The sequence below is a fragment of the Myxocyprinus asiaticus genome, chromosome 48 (genome assembly GCF_019703515.2).
Source record: "Myxocyprinus asiaticus isolate MX2 ecotype Aquarium Trade chromosome 48, UBuf_Myxa_2, whole genome shotgun sequence".
In the NCBI taxonomy this organism is placed as follows: domain Eukaryota; kingdom Metazoa; phylum Chordata; class Actinopteri; order Cypriniformes; family Catostomidae; genus Myxocyprinus; species Myxocyprinus asiaticus.
The window spans coordinates 16,558,953-16,583,501 of record NC_059391.1 but is presented as its reverse complement, the minus strand read 5'-3'; the positions used below and the strand labels follow the sequence as shown (position 1 = coordinate 16,583,501).

Genomic DNA, 24,549 nt, shown 5'->3' with positions numbered 1-24,549 from the left:
ACTCCTTTAAGCAAAATAAGTCTTCTTCTTCCAATCTTCTTGCTGTGTGTTTCGCAGTGTATCAGCCACAATGTTGACATGTCGGACTCCACCTCAGCCACCACTGTCTAAACACAAGGTACTGCTGCACATCGATGGAGTGATTCGTGAAGCTCCCATCAGCTACACCTATAATGAGAACCCACACATCTCCAGTGTCCAGCCTAAACACTCCTTTATTAGGTAAGCACTGCAGCCACACACCCCTACACTCAGAAAACTCTAAAAGAGACACCACTGACAGGAGACTGAACAGAGGACACTCTGGGGTGAATTTACTAAACAGTTGCACCACTTTTGCATGCTGTATTTCAGTCTTAATCACTAATTAATGACAGTTCAATTTAACCATGTCCTAATGTAAACAATCGCTGTAATAGAGCTGGGCTGTAAATATTTTAAAGAAAGAGTTTACCCAAAAATTAAAAACCTTAAAAAAGCACCCAAAAGGATCATATTAGTCCATGCAACTTGTGCATCATATTCCAAGCTCACAAGCTTCTCTCATAACACTTACAGACACACAATGAGTCACATGGACTACTTTTATGATACTTTTGGGTCCTTTTTTAAGCTTTAAAATAAGTCACCAGGGGTTTGGAACAACATGAGAGTGAATAATCATTTTAAATTTTTGGTGAACTATTCCTTGGAATATCTTTTTTTTTTCAACGCTAAAACACTCTGTATGTACAGTAAATAAGGTTCATATAATAATAAATAAATACTTGAAAAAAAAGTTACTTTTTTTTTTGTTGATCATGGCATTCATCAAATGATGTAGAAGAACGTTATATCCAGGCATCCAGTATACTGTATTCAGACTAGTGGAGCCCTCTTTTGGAATTTTAAAGAGCCGATTTAGGTGTCTAGATTTCAGTGGTGGAGCGATGCTGTACTTAGCACTCAGAACTCTGACCGCACAGTGGAAATTGCGTTCACCTCTAATATCGTGGGTGCAATTGCGCCATTACCTTTGCATAATTCTTTTAGTGAATTAGACAGTTAAACACAAACAGCGTGAGTAAATAATGATATCGGTAGGGCGCATTTTATTCTTAGTGATTTCCCTCCTAAGAGTTCACAAGCAAAAAAAGGACTTAATTTAGGGTGAAAAATGCAGACAAGGTAAAGAGAATGAGGTTTGACTTTACAGAGAATTAACAGAAGGAAAGACGTAGGTAGATTCATGGTATAAAAGTGTGATTTGTGATTTGTTTGATATGGCTAAGAAATCTTAGGATAGATTGAGGAACAATCTATGCTAACAAGAAGGGATTGATTTAGCCATTGGGATGCATTAGGCATCTGGTGGAGGTGGAGTTAAACTGGAAGGTAACATGACAGAAAAGTAAGAATTTGCATTTAACAGCAAGTTTATCTTATTTTGCACACATGGCTCCAGTGGAGGAAGCACAGTGACAGTGAATGGTATGTACCTCCAATCAGCCCTTCAACCTCAGATGGTTCTCACCGCCGCCACAGAGGGCAAAGTCTTCCAAGTGGTGAGTCCGCACAGCCCACACAGTATGCCGACACATCAAATTCCTCCCCTACCATGTCACAGGCATGTTATTATCATTAACATAGTTGAACAGAAAAGCAGGCCTAAGACATAAAGGAAACAAAGTTTCAGAAATGCACTTGTGAAGATGAAATAGAAAATACACATTTGACTGTCAATTCTAGCTTCCAAAGCAACCGCTAAAATGTTTATAATAAAGCAGATAGTTCCGACTGTAAATTCTGATTGGATGAGCCACGTTCAAAGCCATTGTGAAGTGACAACAAATGCACACCTCTGACCGTGCATTAGGTAAACTCTACGTATATTAATGTGGCAAGTTGCCATGTTGCTTGGAAACTGTAAACAGACTACATTTAGGCTAACTATATTACTTGGCTTATTACTTAGAAAAATAGCTTATTCTAATTTCTATTTATAAGAAATGTAACTGTTTATTGAACATTGGTGTTTTATATCACATTGTTTTTTTTTTTGCTGTTTCACACTGTGCCTAAGAAAATCTTTTAACCATGGTGAAACTGCTTTGTCGCATGGCTCCTCTCAGCGTATTGCTTTAATAACTGTTGTTTCAATAGGTCTCAATGCTTCACCAAAGAACTCAATTACCAACTTCTCCCTTAACTTGGTTGATGCCATTTTTAACAATTGGTTGATTTGAAAAATAGTCTTGTATTTTTATTTAATGTATTTCATTTTTCTTCATCCATTTGAAAATGCTTCCACATCTCATCTCTTGAGGGCTGTGGTTGACCTAAACTGCTCCCCTCTCAATGGGCCCAGACAAATACTCATTTACACACATTTTCCACTTATCTGATATCTGTGGAGGCGGAGTGGGGTTTTGCAGTGCTACATGCAAACAAAGCTATCTAATCTTAAGCATACAAATCCTGTCATAACCCAGGACAAGGACTTGTACTCAACACACATCTTCATTGTGAATGTCTCTTTATTTCCATTCATTCTGCCCTTTTCAAAATTGTAACAAGACACTTAATTATCTCATTTGTCTCAAATCTGTGTTTTAAATCAAAGATACTGAAAAAGCAGAGCAGCGATGCTTACAGAAACTAATGCTGCTAAAAAGATCAGCTTAGATATCCATACTGGTTCAGGCTGGTTTAGTGCTGTTTTGGTGCTGGTCTAGCTGGTAGCTACTTAAAAGAGGACTTCCAGCGAGTGCCAATTTGCAAGTGCATTTGCTCTTAATAAGGCATCAAGCACACAAAATGAGCAGAGATTGCATGAAAAACAGGCTTAAAAATGATTAAGGATGCTCTGCAGCTGTTGGACTGTAAATTCTTCTCAATAAACAGTGGGGGTTGGGACCATATTACTGTCCTGAATTGTAAAGCACAAGAGGTGCATTGTTTTTTCCCCCTCAGATTTATTGGGGAGCAGTGTGGTTGAAAACTTCCTGTGTTCTGTCAGCCTTTTTCTCAATCATACCGACTACGGCTGTGTAACCTGAGTTGAGCTGTCATCTATTGCACTGAGCTTCGATCAACGATGGGGGAAACAGAAATGCGGTCAGTAGCTCGGGTTTCTTGTGGGCTGCAGTCACCGTCTAGCTGCTGACAGGCCTGAAACGAAAGAAAAGCAGACACTGATTGCTTTTATATTCCTCGAGAAGAAAGATGCAGTGAATCCTCATTAACCATTGTATGCTTTTTGTTATCATTCATGGAAAAGCTCTTCAGCCATAATGAAGGAGTGTTAAGAATCAAGGCAGATTTTGGGGCTGAGAAAAATGGAAGAAATCTCAAGAGCTTTCTTGAATATCTACTTCTGAGATCTCTGCTAAATCCAGGGATCAGCCAATCTCGCCTTTCCCACCAGCATGAAAAGCATTTTTCACAGGCTGCAGCTTGCCACTGAACATTGGCACTGTCCACAATCAGAAGAGAACCTAAGAACCTAAGTTTTTTTGTTTGATTATTTAGGGACATGGCATCTTCCTGTCCAAGATTTCTGGAAGGTGCTATGTTCCAAACCCAGGGTCATGTTCAAGTTTTGCTTGGTCTTGTACTTGCCTGTTTGAGGTGAGTGGTGATAACAACACTCGTAACATGCTCCAGACACCACAGTGGGGTTTCTAGCAAGAAGAACACCTGTTTTGGGAATTCAAAGGGGGTCATTTCCATGTCAGATCCCTCTTTATCATACAAACCAAACCTGGCTTTCTCATCTCCCTACTTTAAAACGTCATGGTTACTTGTGTAACCTCCATTCCCTGATGGAGGGAACGAGACGTTGTGTCGATGTAGTGACACTAGGGGTCACTCTTGGGAGCCCGAGACACCTCTGGTCTTTGATAAAAGGCCAATGAAAATTGGCAAGTGGTTTTTGCATGCCACTCCCCCGGACATACGGGTATAAAAGGAGCTGGTATGCAACCACTCATTCAGGTTTTATGCTGAGGAGCCGATATAAGGTCCGGCCATTTCAGCGGGTAGTTCAGCATTGTGGCAGGAGGGACACGACTTCTCATTCCCTCCATCAGGGAACGGAGGTTACACAAGTAACCATGATGTTCCCTATCTGTCACTCACTCGATGTTGTGTCGATGTAGTGACATTAGGGGTCCCTATACGAAATGCCACAACTGGCTGAACTGTGTTATGTGAACTGGCGGTGTGTGGTGGGCAGACTACTGTGTGTCTCATAGCCAGCACACCAGGTCAACACGTAACCTCCCCCAACATGGTTATGAGTGTCGAACGGCCCTTTGGGGACAAGTCGACTACCTAAAAGATAATGACAGGCTAACCCAGTCATGGCCTCTTTTCCCCTTTATTTTTTCCACTCCCTAAAAAAGAAGAAGGATTATCCGACTGGGCCGCCAGGTCTAGTCGGGGGTGTCCCTCCCAAGGGGAAGACACCGCGGAGACCACACCTTGCCCAAAGAGAGGGGGGGATATTTAAGTGGAAAAATACGTCACATGGTCTTTCCAACCATGTGGAGAGTCTTCAAGGTAGATCCTACCCAAGGGGGGGAGGAGTTACTACAAACATGGAGACTGGGGCAGAGGGGCTCTGCCCAAGGAAGATGAAGTTTGCCAACAGGGAAACGAATTAGCGGAAGATATATATCGCATGGGGTTAGCCTTACAGGGAACCGCCACATGCGGAGCACCTACCCCAGAACAGGACTCTAAGTTAGCACGTGTACTGGGCTGGCAGCGAGTCTCTCTGAAAACTCGACTGCCACAGGGCTCGGAGGAGGTCAACCAGGGAACAAAGTTTGTGAACACTACTGGGAATTAATGGTGAACGTCTTCAGCTCAAAAGGAAGTGGAAGGCGCTATGTGCAAGCGATACACTCGGCTGGCTATCCCGGGCTTATCCGCTTGTATTGCGTGCCACTACCTGGGACAAAACCGGTTCCACCCGGAGGTTGTAGAACCTTGCATAGGTGTAGGGTGTTGCCCAGCCTGCTGCTCTGCAAATGTCTGTTAGAGAGGCACCCCTGGCCAGGGCCCAGGAGGCCGCTACACCCCTGGTAGAATGGGCTTGTAGCCCTACAAGGGGCAGCATGTCCTGGACATGATATGCCATAGTTATGGCGTCAATGAGCCAGTGGGCGATCCTCTGCTTGGAGACAGCGCTTCCTTTCTGCTCTGCACCAAAGCAGACAAAGAGCTGCTCAGAGATCCTAAAGCTCTGCGCGCGATCCAAATAGATGCATAAAGTGCGCACCGGACACAGCAACGACAGGGCTGGGTCTGCCTCCTCCTGGGGCAGCGCTTGCAGGTTCACCACCTGGTCCCTAAAAGGGGTCGTGGGAACCTTGGGCACATAGCCCGGTCGGGGTCTCAGGATCACATGAGAGTAGCCCGGACTGAACTCCAGGCACGTTTCGCTGACAGAACGCTTGCAGGTCTCCTACCTTCTTGATGGAAGTGAGCACAGTCAGGAGGGCAGTCTTCAAGGAGAGTGCCTTAAGCTCGGCTGACTGCAAAGGCTCAAAGGGGGCTCTCTGTAGACCCTGAAGAACTACAGAGAGGTCCGATGAGGGAACGAGGCGCGGTCTGGGGGATTCAGCCTCCTGGTGCCTCTTAGGAACCTGATGATCAGGTCGTGCTTCCCTAAGGACTTACTGTCGACTGCGTCGTGGTGTGCTGCTATGGCGGCAACGTACACCTTCAAGGTGGAAGGGGACAGCCTCCCTTCCAACCTCTCCTGCAGGAAGGAAAGCACTGATCCGACTGCGCATCTCTGGGGTCTTCCCGTCGGGAAGAACGCCACTTAGTGAACAGACGCCACTTAAAGGCATACAGGCGCCTCGTAGAGGGGGCCCTAGCCTGAGTGATCATGTCTACCACCTGCTCCTCATCCTCCCTGACCTTGCACAAGGGCTGTGCAAGTAGGCTCACTGGGGGAAACGCATATTTGCACATGCCAGGGGGCCAGCTGTGTGTCAGCGCGGGGGCCACGGTCAGGGCGTACCAGAGCGGGCAGTGGGGAGGATTCTTGGGAGGCGAACAGGTGCACCTGTGCCTGTCCGAATCAACTCCAAATCAGCTGGACCACCTGAGGATGGAGTCTCCACTCTCCCCTGAGGGTAACCTGTCATGACAGCACGTCCACTGTAGTGTTGAGGTTGCCCGGAATGTGAGTGGCTTGCAGCGACTTGAAGTGCTGCTGACTCCAGAGGAGGAGATGGCGGGCGAGTTGTGACATACAACGAGAGTGCAGACCGCTTTGGCGGTTGATATATGCTACCGTTGCCGTGTTGTCTGTCTGAACTAACACGTGCTTGCCCTGGATCAACGGCAGAAACCTCTGCAGGGCGAGCAGAATTGCCAACAACTCGAGGCAGTTGATATGCCAATGCAGTCGCGGGCCCGTCCAAAAGCTGGCAGCTGCGTGCCCGTTGCAAACAGCGCCCCTGCCCGTTTTGGAGGCGTCTGTCATGACCACGACGCACCTGGAGACCAGTTCTAGGGGAACACCTGCCCGTAGAAACAAGAGGTCGGTCCAAGGGCTGAAAAGACGGTAACAGACCGGCGTGATGACCACGTGATGTGTGCCGCAGTGCCATGCCCATCTCGGGACTCGAGTCTGAAGCCAGTGCTGAAGTGGTCTCATATGCATCAACCCGAGCGAGGTGGCCACAGCTGAGGATGCCATATGCCCCAGGAGCCTCTGAAAAAGTTTCAGTGGAACCACTGTTTTCTGTTTGAACGCCTTCAAACAGGCCAACACCAACTGGGCGTGCTCGTTCGTGAGGCGCGCTGTCAAAGAGGCTGAGTCCAACTCCAAACCGAGAAAAGAGATGCTCTGAACCGGGAGGAGCTTGCTCTTTTCCCAGTTGACCCGAAGCCCTAGTCGGCTGAGGTGTGAGAGCACCAAGTCCCTGTGTGCACACAACATGTCCCGAGAGTGAGCTAAGATTAGCCAGTCATAGAGATAGTTGAGAATGCGAATGCCCACCTCCCTTAGCGGGGCAAGGGCTGCCTCTGCGACCTTTGTGAAGATGCGAGGAGACAGGGACAGGCTGAAAGGGAGGACCTTGTACTGATATGCCTGACCCTCGAATGCAAACCGTAGGAAGGGTCTGTGTCAAGGAAGGATCGAGACGTGGAAGTACGTGTCCTTCAGGTCTACCGCCGTGAACCAATCATGATGCCGGACGCTAGCCATAATGCGTTTTTGCGTCCGCATCTTTAACAGGAGTCTGTGTAAAGCCCGGTTCAGTACTCGCAGGTCCAAGATTGGCCGCAACCCACCGCCTTTTTTTGGTACGATGAAGTAGGGGCTGTAAAACCCCTTCTTCATCTCGGCCGGAGGGACAGGTTCTATCGCACCCTTCCGTAGGAGGGTAGCCATCTCCGCGCGCAAGGTAGCAGCATTTTCGTCCTTCACCAAGGTGAAGTGGACACCGCTGAACCTGGGCGGACGACTGGCGAACTGAATCGCGTAGCCGAGTCAGACGGTCCGGACCAGCCATCACGACGGATTGGAAAGCGCAAGCCACGCGTCCAAGTTCCGCGCAAGGGGGACCAAAGGGACAACGTCGTCGGATGTACCGGCAGGTGGGGCCTCGCGGTGGGGCGGAGCTCGAGGTGCCACACCATGTGGTGACCGTGCTGAGTCTAGGGACATCCAAGCACTTACCTGGCTCCTTGTGACCACCCCCGGAACAGCCTGGGACGGGGGAGGAAGAGGCCTGTCCTCATGACCAGTGGAGACTGTCACATCAGGGTGGATTTGTGCCACAGCTGGGCGCTCAGGGGCGGGAAACCGCCGCTGGAACGCCAAACCTGCCAAATAGAGTGGTAGACGGTGGTCATGATGACGGCCATGCACACCAGATACGTGACCCAGGGAACAAGGAAACTGCTCTTGCTGAACTCTTGAGTACTGCAGTCACTTGGGCATGCAGCGCAATTAAATACAAAGGTAACAAAAAGATGGAGAGGTCTGCTTACCAGCTTCAGAGCAGTGGGTTTCGTCGTCCCTGGGTCGCCCGTCTCAAGGGCGCTTTGAAGCCTTTCACGGGTTCTGGGCGGCCGCGAGGCGGAGCCGGTGCAGTCACCGCAGGGGGACGACCTTGGCGACGAGCAGACGGGGTGCGGGATCTTGAGCCGAGCCGGGACAGGATATGCCGGATAGCCTCCGTCTACTGCTCCACCGTCGAGAACTGCTGGGCAAAGTCCTTGACAGTGTCGCCGAATAGGCCAGCCTGGGAGATGGGGCAGCAAGGGACCATGTCCTATTGGCCTCACCCATCTCGACCAGGTTGAGCCAAAGGTGGTGCTCCTGGACCACTAATGTGGACATCGTCTGCCCGAGAGCCCGGGCCGTGACCTCCGTCGCTCAGAGAGTGAGGTTGGTTGCCGAGCACAGTTCCTGCATCTATCCTGGGGCAGAACTACCCTCGTCCAGGTGGCGGCGCTCTGCGGGCATAGGTGCACCGCGAGCGCCTTTATCCACCGGAGGATTGCCGAATATCCCTTGGCCGCCCCACCATTGAGGGTAGTGAGGGTGGGGAAGCTGAAAAGATCAGGACCGGGCAGTAAAAAAGTCCCTCCCACGACCTTGTCAGCTCTTCATGCACTTCCGGGAAGAAAGGAACGGGGGCAGGGCGTGGCTTTGAGCAGCGCCGCGAGCCCAGGAACCAATCATCGAGCCGCGAGCGTGTGAGACGAGCCGGCGGACTCATCCGGAAGCCCGATTGGGGCAGACGAGCATGCTGGGGAATGGGAGGTCTGCAGGGGCATACCCGGCGGAGGCGATCCCAATGGGGTCCCCAAATCGCCCCCAGTGCTAGCCGCGCTGGCCTCATACCCGTGGGTAAAAGGACTGAGTCGGGGAGCCTCTGGGGTGGCTTGCTTTCTTACAAAGGCGAGCCGCGACTGCATCGTTGCCATGGACATGTCCTCGCAATGAGTACATGACCATCCACGAATGCTGTCTCCGCGTGAGTAGTGCCCAGACATGAAAGACAGTGATCGTGACCGTCAGAAGACGAGAGATAACGAGCACAACCAGGAATAACACACAATCGGAAAGGCATCTTTAAAAAGACGTGTGTGCCGCTCTTTTAGAGAAATATACTCTTTTAGAGACATATACTCTTATTTCTGCCGACGCGCCCAGGGGCATTCTCTGCAGTGCACCAGTGCAGAGGAGGGAGAAGCTGCTGAAATGCGCCATCAGATCCAGCAGAGGTGAATGAACAGTCGTGGGAATTCAGCTCAGTGAGCATGACCGTTCAGCTCCGAAGAGAAAATCTGAATGAGTGGTTGCATACCAGCTCCTTTTATACCCATATGTCCAGGGGAGTGGCATGCAAATACCACTCGCCAATTTTCATTGGCCTTTTATAAAAGACCAGAGGTGTCTCGGGCTCCCAAGAGTGACCCCTAGTGTCACTACATCGACACAACGTCGAGTGAGTGACAGATAGGGAACAGTATGTTTTTGCACAAGGTTCTTCCAAACAACACCAGCCACTGGTTGAGATACCCTGATGAAGATCTTCAAACCTTAAAGAGATAGTTCACCCAAAATTAAAATTCTGTCATCATTTATTCACCCTCATGTTGTTTCAAACCCATATGATTTTCTTTCTTCCGTGGAACACAAAAGGAGATGTTAGGCAGAATGTTATACTCAGTCACCATTCACTTCTATTGAATCTTTTTCCATGAAATTGAATGGTGGCTGAGGCTGTTAGTCTCTAACATTCTGCTTAGCATCTTCTTTTTGTGTTCCACAGAATAGAAAGTTATACAGGTTTTGAAAGACATGAGGGTGAATAAATTACAGAATTTCATTTTTGGGTAAACGAACACCTTTAAGCTATAGATACTGTATGTTTACTATTCTTGCTCTGGACAAATAGTGTGAAGACCAATTTAACTCCGGCATGAACATCCATTTAGCACTATAGAACACCTTCAAGAAAATTTCCCATCAGAATTCTGTAATAAAATTCCCTCTGAGAGTATCCATTCCCCAAGCACCAATTTGAAATGTTTTTAGTGTCTCCCCTCATCTTGCTTTCTTTAGCAGCTGTTATCCATCCCCCCAAGCCCTTTGAGATACTTGATCCATTGTAAACAATTAAACGTTGTGTTTTTCAAGCAGCACACCAAGCCAAACTGCTTTACAAGTATTTGACTAGCCTCAGCTCTCTAAATATGCAAAAGAGTTAGTTCTTCGCTATTCAAATACACAAGATCTGCGTTAATTTGCATGGACTTTCTATAGTTCAATCCCATAAATTGTAAAGGTTAGGACAGGAGGCTGTGTATTTCCATGTGATTGAAAGTGTGGAGCAGTGTATTTGCTTTTCATTTAGGATATTGCTCAACAGAGAGCATGGACAAAGGCCGTTCGTCACTTGCTGCAAAAGTATCCTTGCTCATATACTCTAAAAATGTGCTGTAGTCGGAGAGCACACACATCAAGATCAAGTAAAACCAAATGTGCCATTCTCAAAACTATTTGAAACACCATAACCTTGTGCAACCCCTTGTCCTTCTGCGTGGACATTGTGTTTTGTCTTCGCTATATGCTATGCATAATCTAATTTAAACCGACTGATCTAAGTCCAGGACACTATGGACTGTCAGTAAAGGGTTAAACTTTTGAGTCATGTGACAAAACACCATGGCGCCGATCACAGCGGATTTTGTCTTTGGGAGAAATGGCAACAAAACTACATTTGGTAAGAAACCTGTTTGAGTCAAAAGATTAGACTTTCTAGTTTCATCCGATATGCCATTTTAATAATTTGAGCGATTTATCATTCACTATCAGTCATTATCAGTTATTCACTAAATAGGGAGCAAGTGAGCATCCTATAGCATTCCTATGTAGCAAAGTGCATTGACTCCTGACATCTGACTAAAAGTTCAGATTCAGGCTGCATATGATGTTTGGACCACTCAACATGTTTGGTGGACATGAGACAATGGTAATCAGTACATAGATTCAGAATTTATAATGCTAAATTTTATTTTAACATGTTTGGCTGAGATTGGACAGTGCTGGCCATTACTTTGAATCAGAATTAGGTATGCTAATTTCAGATTGGTAAAGTGCTGGTTATCACTTGTTTGTTTGATTGTGCATAGAGAGAACATTGAGATTTTGTTGCCGAAATAGAAAAAAAAAACATTGTTACATAAAAGTAAAATCAATTCACATTTTTTATTTGTGCTTTTCCCAGTACACATTGTTCCAAAGCAGCTTTACAGAAAATCAGCTGTAATGACTGTAACGTCTCAAAAACATGAATAACCAACAATCCTGGAAACATAATAAACAATTTGATTAAAAAACTGACTTTCTATAACTTGGTATTATTTAAAATTTCACAGCTTTGTCCTGCTGTCCCCATATGAGGACATCAGTTTTTAGGAAAACTTTTTGCTCTTCATGTTTATTAGGTGCTACTAATTAAAAATCAAAAAGGCAAATGGAAATTTCACACAGCAGTCACGCTTGGGTCTCAGGAGAATAAACTAATTAATGTAGGCCTTGACTACACTTGTTCGGCTGTATTTTTGTGCAGAATCTATCCCAGATCAAGCTATAATAATGCACATAAATTACTCTAAAATAATTAAGACTTATTCTAGGGTCACTTAGTTAATCAAATTCTACACACACACACACACACACACACACGTCACATACATATATATTTTAACACATTCCACGTTTGTAGGGCCCAAAGAGTCTGTGTATGTGTGTTCATCCTAAATTAAGAATAAAGTGGAATACATGAGTTTGTTGATCAATCATTATTTCTGTGTGAAAACTTTCACATATACTGTACAATAGGTTTTTATGTATAAATTCATGCAAATGCACGTTAGTGAATGAGTCCCATTGCCACTATTTTCAAAATATTATAGATTAGTGAATAGTGAGTATTAGACATTGAGGCCAGTGTTATTTATTTTTCATCATCCATTCTTCCTAAACTTTCTCTTAGAGTCTGGTCTTTATGTGAGCTCCAAGCTAAAGAACATGATTGTATTTCTTATGAGATTCAACCTTAATTGTGACCTAAAAAGTAGTGGCATTTCTCTCTGGTACTACATTTATGTGAAGTCTAAATTATTTGCAAATGTTGATTCAGGCACTCACAGCATTGTTAACTTGCCAAGTGTGCAGAGGGAGACCCAGGTTTACTGGCTTGAAAATTCTGGAGCACAGAGGACTGACATGCCTTATGTTCACAAATAATGGGGTCAAACACTTTGGATGTGCCCTGCAGTTATGTCTTAAAGGGATAGTTTACCAAAATTTTTTAATTGTCAACATTTACTCACCCGCATTACTTTTCCATGGAGATGTTAAACAGAATGTTAACGTGGATGGTGACTGAGGCAGATATTCTGCCAAACAAATCCTTTGTTTCACAGAAGAAAGTCAAATGGGTTTGGAACAACATGAAAGTGAATAAATGATTTTCATTTGAGTGAACTATTTCTTGAAACACACTTAGCAAGTGTAACCTTCACCTGAGCATATTAAATAGAAGTGACAAGCAAATAAAAGGCATGCAGCTAAAACAGCCATTTATGATCCCTTGGTGTTATGTTAAATGAAAATAGTGTGTGGATAGATCTGAGAGGGCTGCCAAAAGATGGAGTCACAGTTGGCATGTGAACCCTTTGAGTTATAACTCATGCATAATCACATTGAGTCACATCTTCACTCTCACAAAGACTCCTTGTCCATTGCTTTTAAAGATTGCGACAGAGTTCAAATAAATACTTGAAAGTATTCAAATGCACTCTTTTTTTTAATTTTGTTTTTATAAAGCTATTATGAAAATATATTGAAATGTCAGAATTATTTGAAACACAATTTTGTACTCTGGTATGGATCCATTCACTGTGAGTTTTAATTAAAGCACAGAATCTTCAACATGTCCTTTAGAAAAATAAGTAAATACACTTTTAACTTTATTAGTTGCACTTGCTAAGGCAAGCATCACTATTACTTTTTTCATGTAGTACATGTTGAACTTTAATGCATAACTCGTCCCACACCATTTGTGCTACGGACATGAATGATACTGTCCCTCAAATTGTGTGGCTTTTTGAAGAGAAATTTGCCATTGAGTTATTGGACTTACTGGCAGACAATAAATTGGGCAAAAAGTTCCTTTAGACTTACTTTAGAATAGGGACCCAAGCTATATCTAGGGACCCGTGTATCATATGGGGCTTTTCCACTGCACGGTACAGCTCAACTCGACTCGACTCGACTCTGCTCGCTTTTGGGGGGTTTTCCACAGTGGATAGTACCTGGTACCTGATACTTTTTTTAGTACTACCTCAGTCAAGGTTCCAAGTGAGCCGAGCAGATACTAAATGTGACATCAAAACCCTGCAGATCACTGATTGGTCAGAGAGAATCGTCAGTACCAGCGTCACTGGATTTGGAACACAGTACATCAGCCCGATAGATTTAAAGTTAGCAACAGCGATAGCATTATCATTTGTTCATGCGACTTTCGAATTGTAAAAAGAAATGGCTGTGCGCAAAACCACGCCGTGGTCAATAAACGAGGTGCAGACATTCCTCTCGTTAGCAACGAACGAAACGACGCGAAATGAAATAGTCTTTCAGGAACTGTCTCATCTGTTGGCCGCACACGGCTACCACCGGACCTATCAACCATGTAGGGAAAAGTTAAAAAAAAATTAAAAGTGACTACAGAACCATCAAGGACCACAACAGCCGGAGTGGTTCAAACAGAAGAAAGTGGAAGAGGTTCGACCAAATGGACGCTATCTATGGCAATAGACCGGCGAGCAATGGGAGGGAGGGTGCCCTGGACTTGCCGTTGTTGGAGTCCACGATGGAGGATGGTACGTTTTGTTACATTAACTCTATATTCTGCTTGAAAGCTTCACTTTATTTAGTTGACCAGCTACTGGAAAGCTTGCTGTAAAACAACCAGGCTAATTTAACTGTTACACTTGTGTAAAATCACCATGCAACAACTGCTTTATGCAGCACAATGAGCTAGTAGCTAACAGTTAGCGGTCGTGTTATTTTTTATGGTCAGTAATGTTTGTGTCGTGTTTAAGATGATGTCATGGCAGTAGAGGCAGCGCAACTATGACAGTCAGCCTATAATCCCACCCACGTTGAGGCAGCACTAAACTGCAGTGGAAAAGCAAGCTCAGAAAAGTAAAGCGAGCAGAGTCGAGTCGAACCGTAACGTGCAGTGGAAAAGTGCCAATCATAGAGACTTTGGGGTGGCCCCTTTTGACTTGGGCCAGTAAGCAACCACCCTTCAATGACTCAGAACACCCAAGTAATCACCTAGCAATGCACTAAATGCCACTCAGAACATCTTAGCAACTGCATAGCAATGCCCTGGCATACATTTCAATTAAGACAAGCAACCATACTGGACTGATATTTCATTGCTTCTGCAAAAAAAGGTGTTTAATGCTTGCTGTCTGGAAATGTTTTCTAAAGTCTCTGAAATCTGAATTTCTGAAATCATCTTGTTAATTAAATTAGATCTGGTGAATATCAGTCCAATATTCATCACTGACCTTTTGTCCTATTAAGAAAATAGAACAAAACTTGAACTGAATCAATGAACTTGAATGACTGAATTGATTAAAAGGATTAAAATACTAGAGCCTTCTGGAAGTCATAGATATGAAGTTGCCGTGCTCCTAAACAAAAAAGATTAATTAAATTGGCCACTCAGAAGAAGTACTGCAATGTAACATGCCTCAGCAATGACTTGGCACAGAGCTTAAATGGAAGAGATGGCTAATGCTTGTGTTTGTAATTTTCTGTGCCTAGACCTGCAGTCATGATGAGGACAAGCAAAATATCCTGTGTATCACTCCTTCCCTGAAGGGCCTCAATGTTCAGCCTCCTGTTGCCACAAAAATGACCTTTGTGTTAGATGGTTTCTCCACCGATCAATATGAACTACTGTATGTAGAAGACCCCAAGTTTGAGGAGTTTCAGAAGCCCACCGTTACACCAAGAGGCAACAAGAGCATTCTGGAGATTAAGGTAAGTGGGGCCGGTGGTGGTCTGCAGGAAGACCTACGGTACGTGTCCACTTGCACAAAAGAAATTTGCTCAATACTGCTCAAAACGCCCAGAGCTCTGCTGCTTTAGTGGTCTTCAGTATGGTCTATGATTGCTTTCACTACACAGTAACGATTACGGTTGTAGAAAAATCCAAACTTTATTTCTGAATGCCCAACTTATATATATGGTCTCAATTTAAGACACTTTTAAACTTTTTAAAGCCAGTTACAGCCTACAGCTACACTTAAAGTGTTCACCCAGTAATGAAAATCCTGTCATAATTTACTCAACCTCATGCTGTTCCAAAGCCTTATGACTTATATGGAACAAAAAAGGAGATTGGTATATTCAGTAGATTGTCTTTTTAAATCAACTGCAGCTGATAGCGACTCACTTTCAAGCTTGAAAGAGAACCCAAAAGTATCATAAAAGTAGTCTGTGATTCACACATCATATTTCAAGCCTTCTGAAGGCATACAATAGGTTTTTATGAGAAACAACCTGAAATTTAAGTCATTTTTAAGTGAAAAGCTTGACGTCTGTAGCGTGTTCATGAGCGCCATAAGACAAGCTTGCAACCAAACAACTTTGCGTTGTATAATAGGTTTGGAACAACATGCGGGTGAGTAAATTATGACAGAATTGTCATTTATGGGGGAACTATCCCTTCAAGATTTTTAAACGTTTATTAAAGACGTCATAAAGATTTCTTAGCTTTTTGATGCACGAGCCTGCCGTTCAGCTCCCATAATGAATTGAAAATGCCTACTCAACTCAACGCCAATGGACACATACTGTTAAACTTGATCTCAGACTAAAAACACACAGTGATTCACACTGCTCATTGAGTTTTGAAGGAAACATTACTGAAACAAAACAGGAAGTTAAGTGTGTTTCCCACTACGCACCTCCTGGCCCTTCCCCTCCTCTGTCCCTCCATCTTCCACATTGTTCTCAGCCCCTGAAGATTATAGCCTCTGACACATTGATGGTAAGATCCTTTACATTGGCTAGGGTTGGCTGGTGAAAACCCCGGCATTTTTAACAATGAAATATAATAGTAGAGTTATTCTTTCTTGGTTTTTCTTTTTTCTAAACTGCCACTCAATAGTCAAGCGCAGCTGTTGTGAAGAGGGGGGGCAACAGGGTCGCGTGAGATTCTACTTTTTCTTCCCATGCGAGACCTCGGTTTCAAATCCTTCCATGCCCCCTTGGGACCCTGTATGCACAGATACACACACTAGGCATTCTGTACTTATCAGGCCCATTTAAAGGCACTATATATTCAATAATGGGTACAACTGTAGGCTCTGTTTAGCTTAATTGTCATTAAACTGCCTTATCGCTCCGATCATGCACTCTCATTCCCATGCAGTTTGTTTGTTTAGATTTTGCAGCTTGATTCTTAAGGCCTTCTTTAGGGAAATAAAATTTCACTTGGCAGCACTGCTAACGCTCAAGGGGTTTATCAAAATGTCAGAGATTGTGAGTGTTACAAGTGCCCTTCAAAATAGGGGTTTTTGGAGAGTTTGGCTCAGTTGCACTGAAGTTTGCTTATTTGCGTGTGTAACAGGTAAAGGATGGGCAAAGAGGAGGCGGGAACCGGCTGAACAGTCAACATAAAGTTTAATGAGAAACTCAGCATAAATAAAACAAACATAAATAAAACAAATAAACACACGCACATGTAGCGCGGCCACATGCGTCTCTCTCTCTCGAACTGGCGTCTCCCCCACCCCTTATCTCGCTCTCCCGCTAATCATCTGATTCAGCGCCGGCCACCCTCATAGCCCGGCCATGCCCTCCTCCTCGTCACAGCGTGATTCCTGTTTGACATTAAAAGCCATTGCACACACTATTTCTGCATCTTTCCTGTAGATTATTATCATTTTGCAAAGATCCGTGCCTTAATGTTTCGCTCCCACTTTTTAAATTACAATCTAATGCTTAAATATACCTCCAGTTATTCATTTTATAAAACTATTTTTAGGGATAGTTAACCTACATTTCACCTGTCATCGTTTACTCACTCACATGTTGTTCCAAACCAGTATGTTTATTTTCGTCTATGTAACACAAAAGGAGATGTCTGGCAGAATGACAACCTCAGTCACCATTCACTTTAATTGCATCTTGTTTCCATACAATGAAATTGAATGGTGAGTGAGGGTGTCATTCTTTTCAACATCTTTTCTCATTTTCTGAAGTAAGAAAGTCACATGTTTGGGACAACATAAGGGTGAGTAAATAATGCCAGAATTGTCATTTTTAGATTAACTATCCCTTTAAGTGATGCTATGATCATTTGCGTTTTGTGAATGGCTGTAAACTCCTCCAAAAAATTGTGTGTGTGTGTGTATTTGTGCGTCTGTTCACAATGGATCTCAGGCTGGCCTGTACTGTATGGTAACAGGTGCAAGAGTGGAGTGTGTCCAATATGCAAAGCCCAGGCTGTCATGTGAGGAATGTGATCGCTCTCTTTATTGCCTTCTGCTCTGCTCCGTACACCAGAACTGACTTGATTTTAAAGTGCACAGAGGGATAGATGCTGCGCAGTCTAAACGCCCCATATACACCTCTCAGTCATGGGGCAATTTAGAGAAAGGCGCAGACTGAAAGGCATCTTATGGAGGCTTTTCTATTCTGAAAAGGTGTTAATGAGTGTAAATGTTTATATCTCGTGTTGAGTGTGTATGTTTCCATTGCTCTGTTCCAAAATCTAATGAGCTGCCTGTGTAGGGCATGCTCCTGACACAAAGTCTGTTCCAAAAGGAAGGCAATTTAAATATGCTCCCTCCTAAGATACTCCAGTTTGGCCAAATTCTAACACAGCATGTATCCTTAGTGGAAAGACAACACTGTAAAAAAAATTCCTGTAGAAATTAGTAATTTACTGGCAGCAGTTCGCCAGTAATTTACCGTAATTGGATTACAGTAATTTTACTGTAAATACATTTACAGTACCATCCATCTTACCGTAAATTAAGTTACAGCAATATACTGTTACAGAGTAAAATTTACAGTATTTAACTGTTTTCTTGCACCAGTATTGTACTGTAATACAATGAATAGATACTGTTACACTGTAAAATTTACAGTAATTGGTTGATCACTTTCTCCAGTTTATTTACTGGAATACAATATATACACATTATAGAACTGCAGTACTTTAACAATGCCAGTGAACAAATAAAAATGACAACAAATTGTGACTTCAATAACTTTTATTGTGCAATGGATCTTCAAAATGAAGTAAAATCATTTATTTCATTGTATCATAATTAACTACATTCCCACTCCTTTCAGTTTCAAGTAGAGCTTTAATTTACTGTAACACTTCTGCATGTTTATACTAATAATGAACCTCATTCACAGGTATGCAAGCATTTTCATTCTTGCAATAACATTTCAACTTTGTGCAAAATTGTTTCATTTTTAACACACCTGAATAAATGCAGTCATTCACTTAAAATACTTTCTTACATAAACTCTCCTGAGCACAACATACTTTCTTGTGGTAGATTAATCATTTTGCAAACTCAAATTAGCAAACTCCCTGATGGTTGGAGGAAGCAACACGAGAATTCAGGCTAGAGTTTCTTTGTTTGCAACGTCTTGCCACTTCTGGAGCACCTGGAGTCGGAATTGATCCTCACAATGAACCTTAGAAATAAATTATAAATAAATATTCTGTGATACATGACCATTTGTTTTTCAACATTTCTCCTTAATGTCACTTCAAACTAATAAACTAATATACATTTATATTATTTTACTCTGTTAATCACACAAAGTGAACATATCACTTCAGACCTGGAATATGACGCTCAAGCTGCATGAAGGCACTGTTCACTGCCATTGTATTGATAAGACGGCTATAGATATTTATTAAGATATCTCCTTTTGTCTTCAGCATAAGAAATTCATATGGGGTTTGAACGACGTAAGGACGAGTAAATTATGACAGCGTTTGTATATCACCTCTACCAATATAAAAAGCTTTCTAACAGAATCAGATATTATGACATATCACAAGATGTGCTCACCTTTGACTTTGCTTTCAATAGACAGCATTCATTTATTTACTGGGCAGAATTGAATCCCCTGAAAAATAAAAAATATATAGTTTTAATCTTGCTAAAGCATTCAAAAGTGTTGTCCTTTGTTACAGTGGTGCTTGAAAGTTTGTGAACCCTTTAGAATGTTCTATATTTCTGTATAAATATGACCTAAAACATCATCAGATTTTCACACAAGTCCTAAAAGTAGATAAAGAGAACCCAATTAAACAAATGAGACAAAAATATTATACTTGGTCATTTATATATTGAGGAAAATGATCCAATATTACATACAGTATCTGTGAGTGGCAAGCATATGTGAACCTTTGGTTTCAGTATCTGGTGTGACCCCCTTGTGCAGCAATAACTGCAACTAAATGATTCCGGTAACTGTTGATCAGTCCTGGACATCGGCTTGGAGGAATTTTAGCCCATTCCTCCATACAGAACAGCTTCAACTCTGGTATGTTGGTGGGTTTCCTCACATGAACTATTCACTTCAGATCCTTCCACAACATTTCTATTGGATTAAGGACAGGACTTTGACTTGGCCATTCCAAAACATTAACTTTATTCTTCTTTAACCATTCTTTGGTAGAACGATTTGTAGGTTTAGGGTCGTTGTCTTGCTGCATGACCCACTTTCTCTTGAGATTCAGTTCACAGACAGATGTCCTGACATTTTCCTTTATAAATTGCTGGAATAATTCAGAATTCATTGTTCCATCAATGATGGCAAGCCTTCCTGGCCCAGATGCAGCAAAACAGGCCCAAACTATGATACTACCACCACCAGATGGGATGGGATATGGTTCTTATGCTGGAATGCAGTGTTTTCCTTTCTCCAAACATAACACTTCTCATTTAAACCAAAAAGTTCTATTTTGGTCTCATCTGTCCACAAAACATTTTTCCAATAGCCTTCTGGCTTGTCCACATGATCTTTAGCAAACTGCAGACAGGTAGCAATGTTCTTTTTGGAGAGCATTGGCTTTCTCCTTGCAACCTTGCAACCTTGCCATGCAAACCATTGTTGTTCAGTGTTGTCCTGATGGTGGACTCATGAACATTAACATTAGCCAATATGAGAGAGGCCTTTAGTTGCTAAGAAGTTACCCTGGGTTCCTTTGTGACTTCACAGACTATTACACGCCTTGCTCTTGGAGTGATCTTTGTTGGTCGACCACTCCTGGGGAGGGTAACAATGGTCTTGAATTTCCTCCATTTGTACACAATCTGTCTGACTGTGGATTGTTGCATGGAGTCCAAACTCTTTAGAAATGGTTTTGTAAACTTTTCCAGCCTGATGTGCATCAACAACTCTTTTTCTGAGGCCCTCAGAAATCTCCTTTGTTCGTGCCATGATACATTTCCACAAACATGTGTTATAAAGATCAGACTTTGATAGATCCTTCTTCTTTAAATTAAAAAGGGTGCCCACTCACACATGATTGTCATCCCATTGTTTGAAAACACCTGACTCTAATTTCACATTCAAATTAACTGCTAATCCTAGAGGTTCACATACTTTTGCCACTCACAGATATGTAATATTGGATCATTTTCCATAATAAATAAATGACCAAGTATAATATTTTTGTCTCATTTGTTTAACTGGGTTCTCTTTATCTACTTAGGATTTGTGTGAATATCTGATGATGTTTTAGGTCATATTTATGCAGAAATATAGAAAATTCTAAAGGGTTCACAAACTTTCAAGCACCAGTGTATGTGTAAATGTAGGAGATTTTCTCATAATGGTTAGTTCACCCAAAAATAAAAATTCTGCCATCATTTACTCAACTAACATTAATCCATCACCATTGCCAACCCCTTTCTCTCTTTTCCATACAGTGCACGCACAGTGAGCAGGATCAGTGAAGTTCAGGAAAGGACTGTTAAATTAGTCTAAATGAATTAAACACTATAGATTACAAGTGTTCTGAATCCATATGATCAATATGATGTTATTTTTAGTGAAAAAATTCAGATAGTGCACCAAGGAAGTACAGATCACGTTAGTCGTTAGTACCACTAATTAATGTTTTAAAGGATCTTATCTAGTGTTATCAGCTTTGAAGTACTTGGGAGTGCAAATCTCTGCATCTGCTGTGTTGATGTGACCTAAAACACACACACACACACACATATGTTGGTGCAGCTATCATTATGAGGACTCTCCATATACATAATGATTTTTATACTGTACAAACTATGGATTCTATTCCCTAACCCTACCCCTAAACCTATCCCTCACAAAAAACTTTGAAAGCGATTTGAATTATGGGGACACTAGAAATGTCTTCATAAACCACTTTTATAGCATAATATCCTTGTAATTACCAGTTTGTAACCTAAAAAAAAGTCCTGGTAAACCATTTAAACCTGCCCACACACACACACACACACACACAGTTAGTTAGTTTGTAGTAGCCAGATTTTCTAACTGTTATATCAACTGTAAGTTATATCATGGATTATGTCACTTTTTTAAATGAAAAGTACTTGCATCTGCGAAAAGGAACAGTGAATCACCCTTTTCTTTAAAGCAAGTCATCAAATGGTATCTGGAAAAACAGTGAAAAGCTCAGGCCTCTGCACAGATAGATTTCTAGGAGAACATTTATGATTTCTTCTGTGATGAGAGGGATGACCTCAATTAAAAATGTTCAAAAGTTCATATTCATGTTCTTCAGACACCATTTGCAAACAGTGTTTCTCTCTCTCTCTCTGGAGAGCATATATGATTTTAATAGGATGCAAACTTCAGGTTTTTGTGTACTGTCTGAATGCTGGTGCATATTCAGATATTAATTATGTCACATATGTACCAAAACACAGAAAGACCATAAAATTATACCACGTCCACAATAATACATTTGCAATTTGAAAACGATTTCCATTACCACATACTTTGGAAAAACGATAATGGCTGCATTCTAAATTTTGGGCAGCTGACTCCCTGCCTAATCAGTTAATGGCTTAAGCTACAGCATGTTTTAAATAAAGGGGACTCTCAAGGAAAATGGTCTCAGAACAGTTTGAAAAGTACCTTATTTTCATCCTACCTTCACATACAACATCAGAAGACAGCATTTTGAGAAATTTTTGATGCAGCCGTTGTGAACGTACAGGGACATAATAAATGAAAACCTTAAGTTTGCCAAGTTGTGTCCCTTTGCAAACCTATTAAAAGCATATATGGTCTCCAGAAAGAGACAACATTGCTCGCAGATGTGCATTTTGAATAATTTTGTTAGCGTTAAGCCCAGCAAACACATAGTACACGCAGGCTATCAAATATTAAGATTACGTGGTGATTCAAAATCAAATCTCCACTAGCTAACAATCTAGTAACTAATCTTACAGCGAAGTTTACATGTGGGGAAAAACACGTAAAACTACAGACCCATTAAAAAAAAAAAAAATAGGCCTCAACTACACTCAACTTTTCGAGCCATTCAAAAAGTGGTTCACAACTTCACATGAACCAGCATGGAGTCCTTGCAGTTAATTTCACACAAATACTGGTTGACAAAAATGTTCAATTTCCGAATGTTGAAGTTTAGAGAGATGAAGTTTACGTCGAAAAATCTATATGCTCTCTGGTGGCCACACAGTGAAGTCTGATGCAAATGGGAAGCCTAATGCATTGTGAGAATTCCTTAAACATTAAATAATCAATTACTTAAAGATTTTTTAAAGAATTGGTAAAAATTTAAAGGTGAGGGGAAAATATTATAAAAGAGAATTAAATATCATAAATATATCAGCAAACTCCCATAATGTTTCTTTTTTCTCTCTCTTTCTCTCTGCCTTTTCAGCACAAAAAATAGTCACCTATCATTGGTCAGTTTTCTTTCGAGCTCAATTTTACTGTATTTGGATTTACAGTAAATTAAAAATGCTGTATTTTAATACCACTCAGAGTATATTTACCCATAATGCAACTGTGAAATCCAGTAGCATACTGTGTAATCACTCCACAGTAATAAACTGTTCATAATACAGTAAAATACTGCCTGATTTACAGAAATTGCTAACAGTGAATCTCATATTACATTGACAAGCTCAGAAAATCATAAATCCTAGATGGTGGACAAGGCCAGAGAAGTATCAATTTTAAAGTTTCTATGAAAATAGTATAGCATAATTAAAAATGGATTATTCTACCCAACATTTGCATTTGCCATGTATTTTTATGCTTATTAGAAGCTATTCAGACCAAACGCGTTCTTGCGTTAAAAAAACGTGCATCTTAAAAATGTGCCACTCGTGCACAAGATAACAGCAACAGCAAGGTGCAACACAATGGTCAAAAATGTGTCTAGTGCATGTTTACATAGAAAAGCTATTTTAAAATAGAGCAGACGGATACCAAAGCACAGTCCCTTAAGAGTACCACGTCGTTCAAAAATTGTGAATCAATTGCAAGTTGAGTCTCCAATGCTAAGCACTATTTGTGTACCACAACAGAGCTCAAGTCTCATCTTTCTGTTTCTTTCTCTTATTTCCACCACAGGTCCCTCCTGTGAATCAAGAGGCAGTGAAAAACGGAGAGGTGCTGAGAGTTTCGAACCGGACCTGTGAGAGCGTTACTCTGGTGGGCAACACACTTGAATGCACTGTGCCCATGGAGCTCCAGACAGCCACTAAAGAGCTGGAGGTGGAGGTACACAACTTCATCTCTCTCCCTTTCTCTCTCCTTATCTCTTCCACTTCAGACCACTCCAATCCAGACTGCTCCCATAAGAGCCACTTGTGAGCCAACTCTGCCCATTACGCTCTTGTTCCAGCAGCCTTTCACTGCCTTGGTCTCTCTGTCTCTCAAAGTACCTAGCATAAATAGTTCTGATCTTCCCCGAGAAAGGCATCTGATAGTCTCTCCCATAGCCAGACTTTGGAAAGTCTGGTCCACATTACAGCTTTTTCTGCTTATTTTTGCCCACCTAGACAGGAAGAGAAAACTTTGGCAAACCCAGTGTTTAGTTTTTCCTCAAAAGCAATAATTTTCTTTTTTGATTTTTCACCCAATTTGGAATGCCCAATTCCCAGTGCGCTTTTTAAGTCCTTGTGGTCGCGTAGTGATTCACCTCAATCCGGGTGGCGGAGGATGAATCCCAGTTGCCTCCGTGTCTGAGACCATCAACCCGCACATCTTATCACTTGGCTTGTTGAGCACGTTCCCACGGAGACATAGCCCGTGTGGAGGCTTCACGCCATCCACCGCTCAACTCACCACGCGCCCCACCGAGAACGAACCACATTATAGCGACCACGAGGAGGTTACTACATGTGACTCTACCCTCCCTAGCATCCGGGCCAATTTGGTTGCTTAGGAGACCTGGCTGGAGTCACTCAGCACGCCCTGGGATT

At 42.5% G+C, this 24,549-nt stretch overlaps 1 protein-coding gene across 2 annotated transcripts in view; it reads left to right on the top strand.

Moving 5' to 3' along the window:
• The window catches only part of met (MET proto-oncogene, receptor tyrosine kinase), a 90,936-nt gene that overhangs the window by 42,725 nt on the left and 23,662 nt on the right, over window positions 1-24,549 (top strand). For both annotated transcript variants that reach the window (XM_051692492.1, XM_051692491.1), the window contains exons 9-12: window positions 58-222; window positions 1,445-1,544; window positions 14,873-15,091; window positions 23,696-23,845. In XM_051692492.1, the coding sequence (XP_051548452.1) occupies window positions 58-222; window positions 1,445-1,544; window positions 14,873-15,091; window positions 23,696-23,845 (634 nt within the window). The remainder of the gene's footprint in view (window positions 1-57; window positions 223-1,444; window positions 1,545-14,872; window positions 15,092-23,695; window positions 23,846-24,549) is intronic.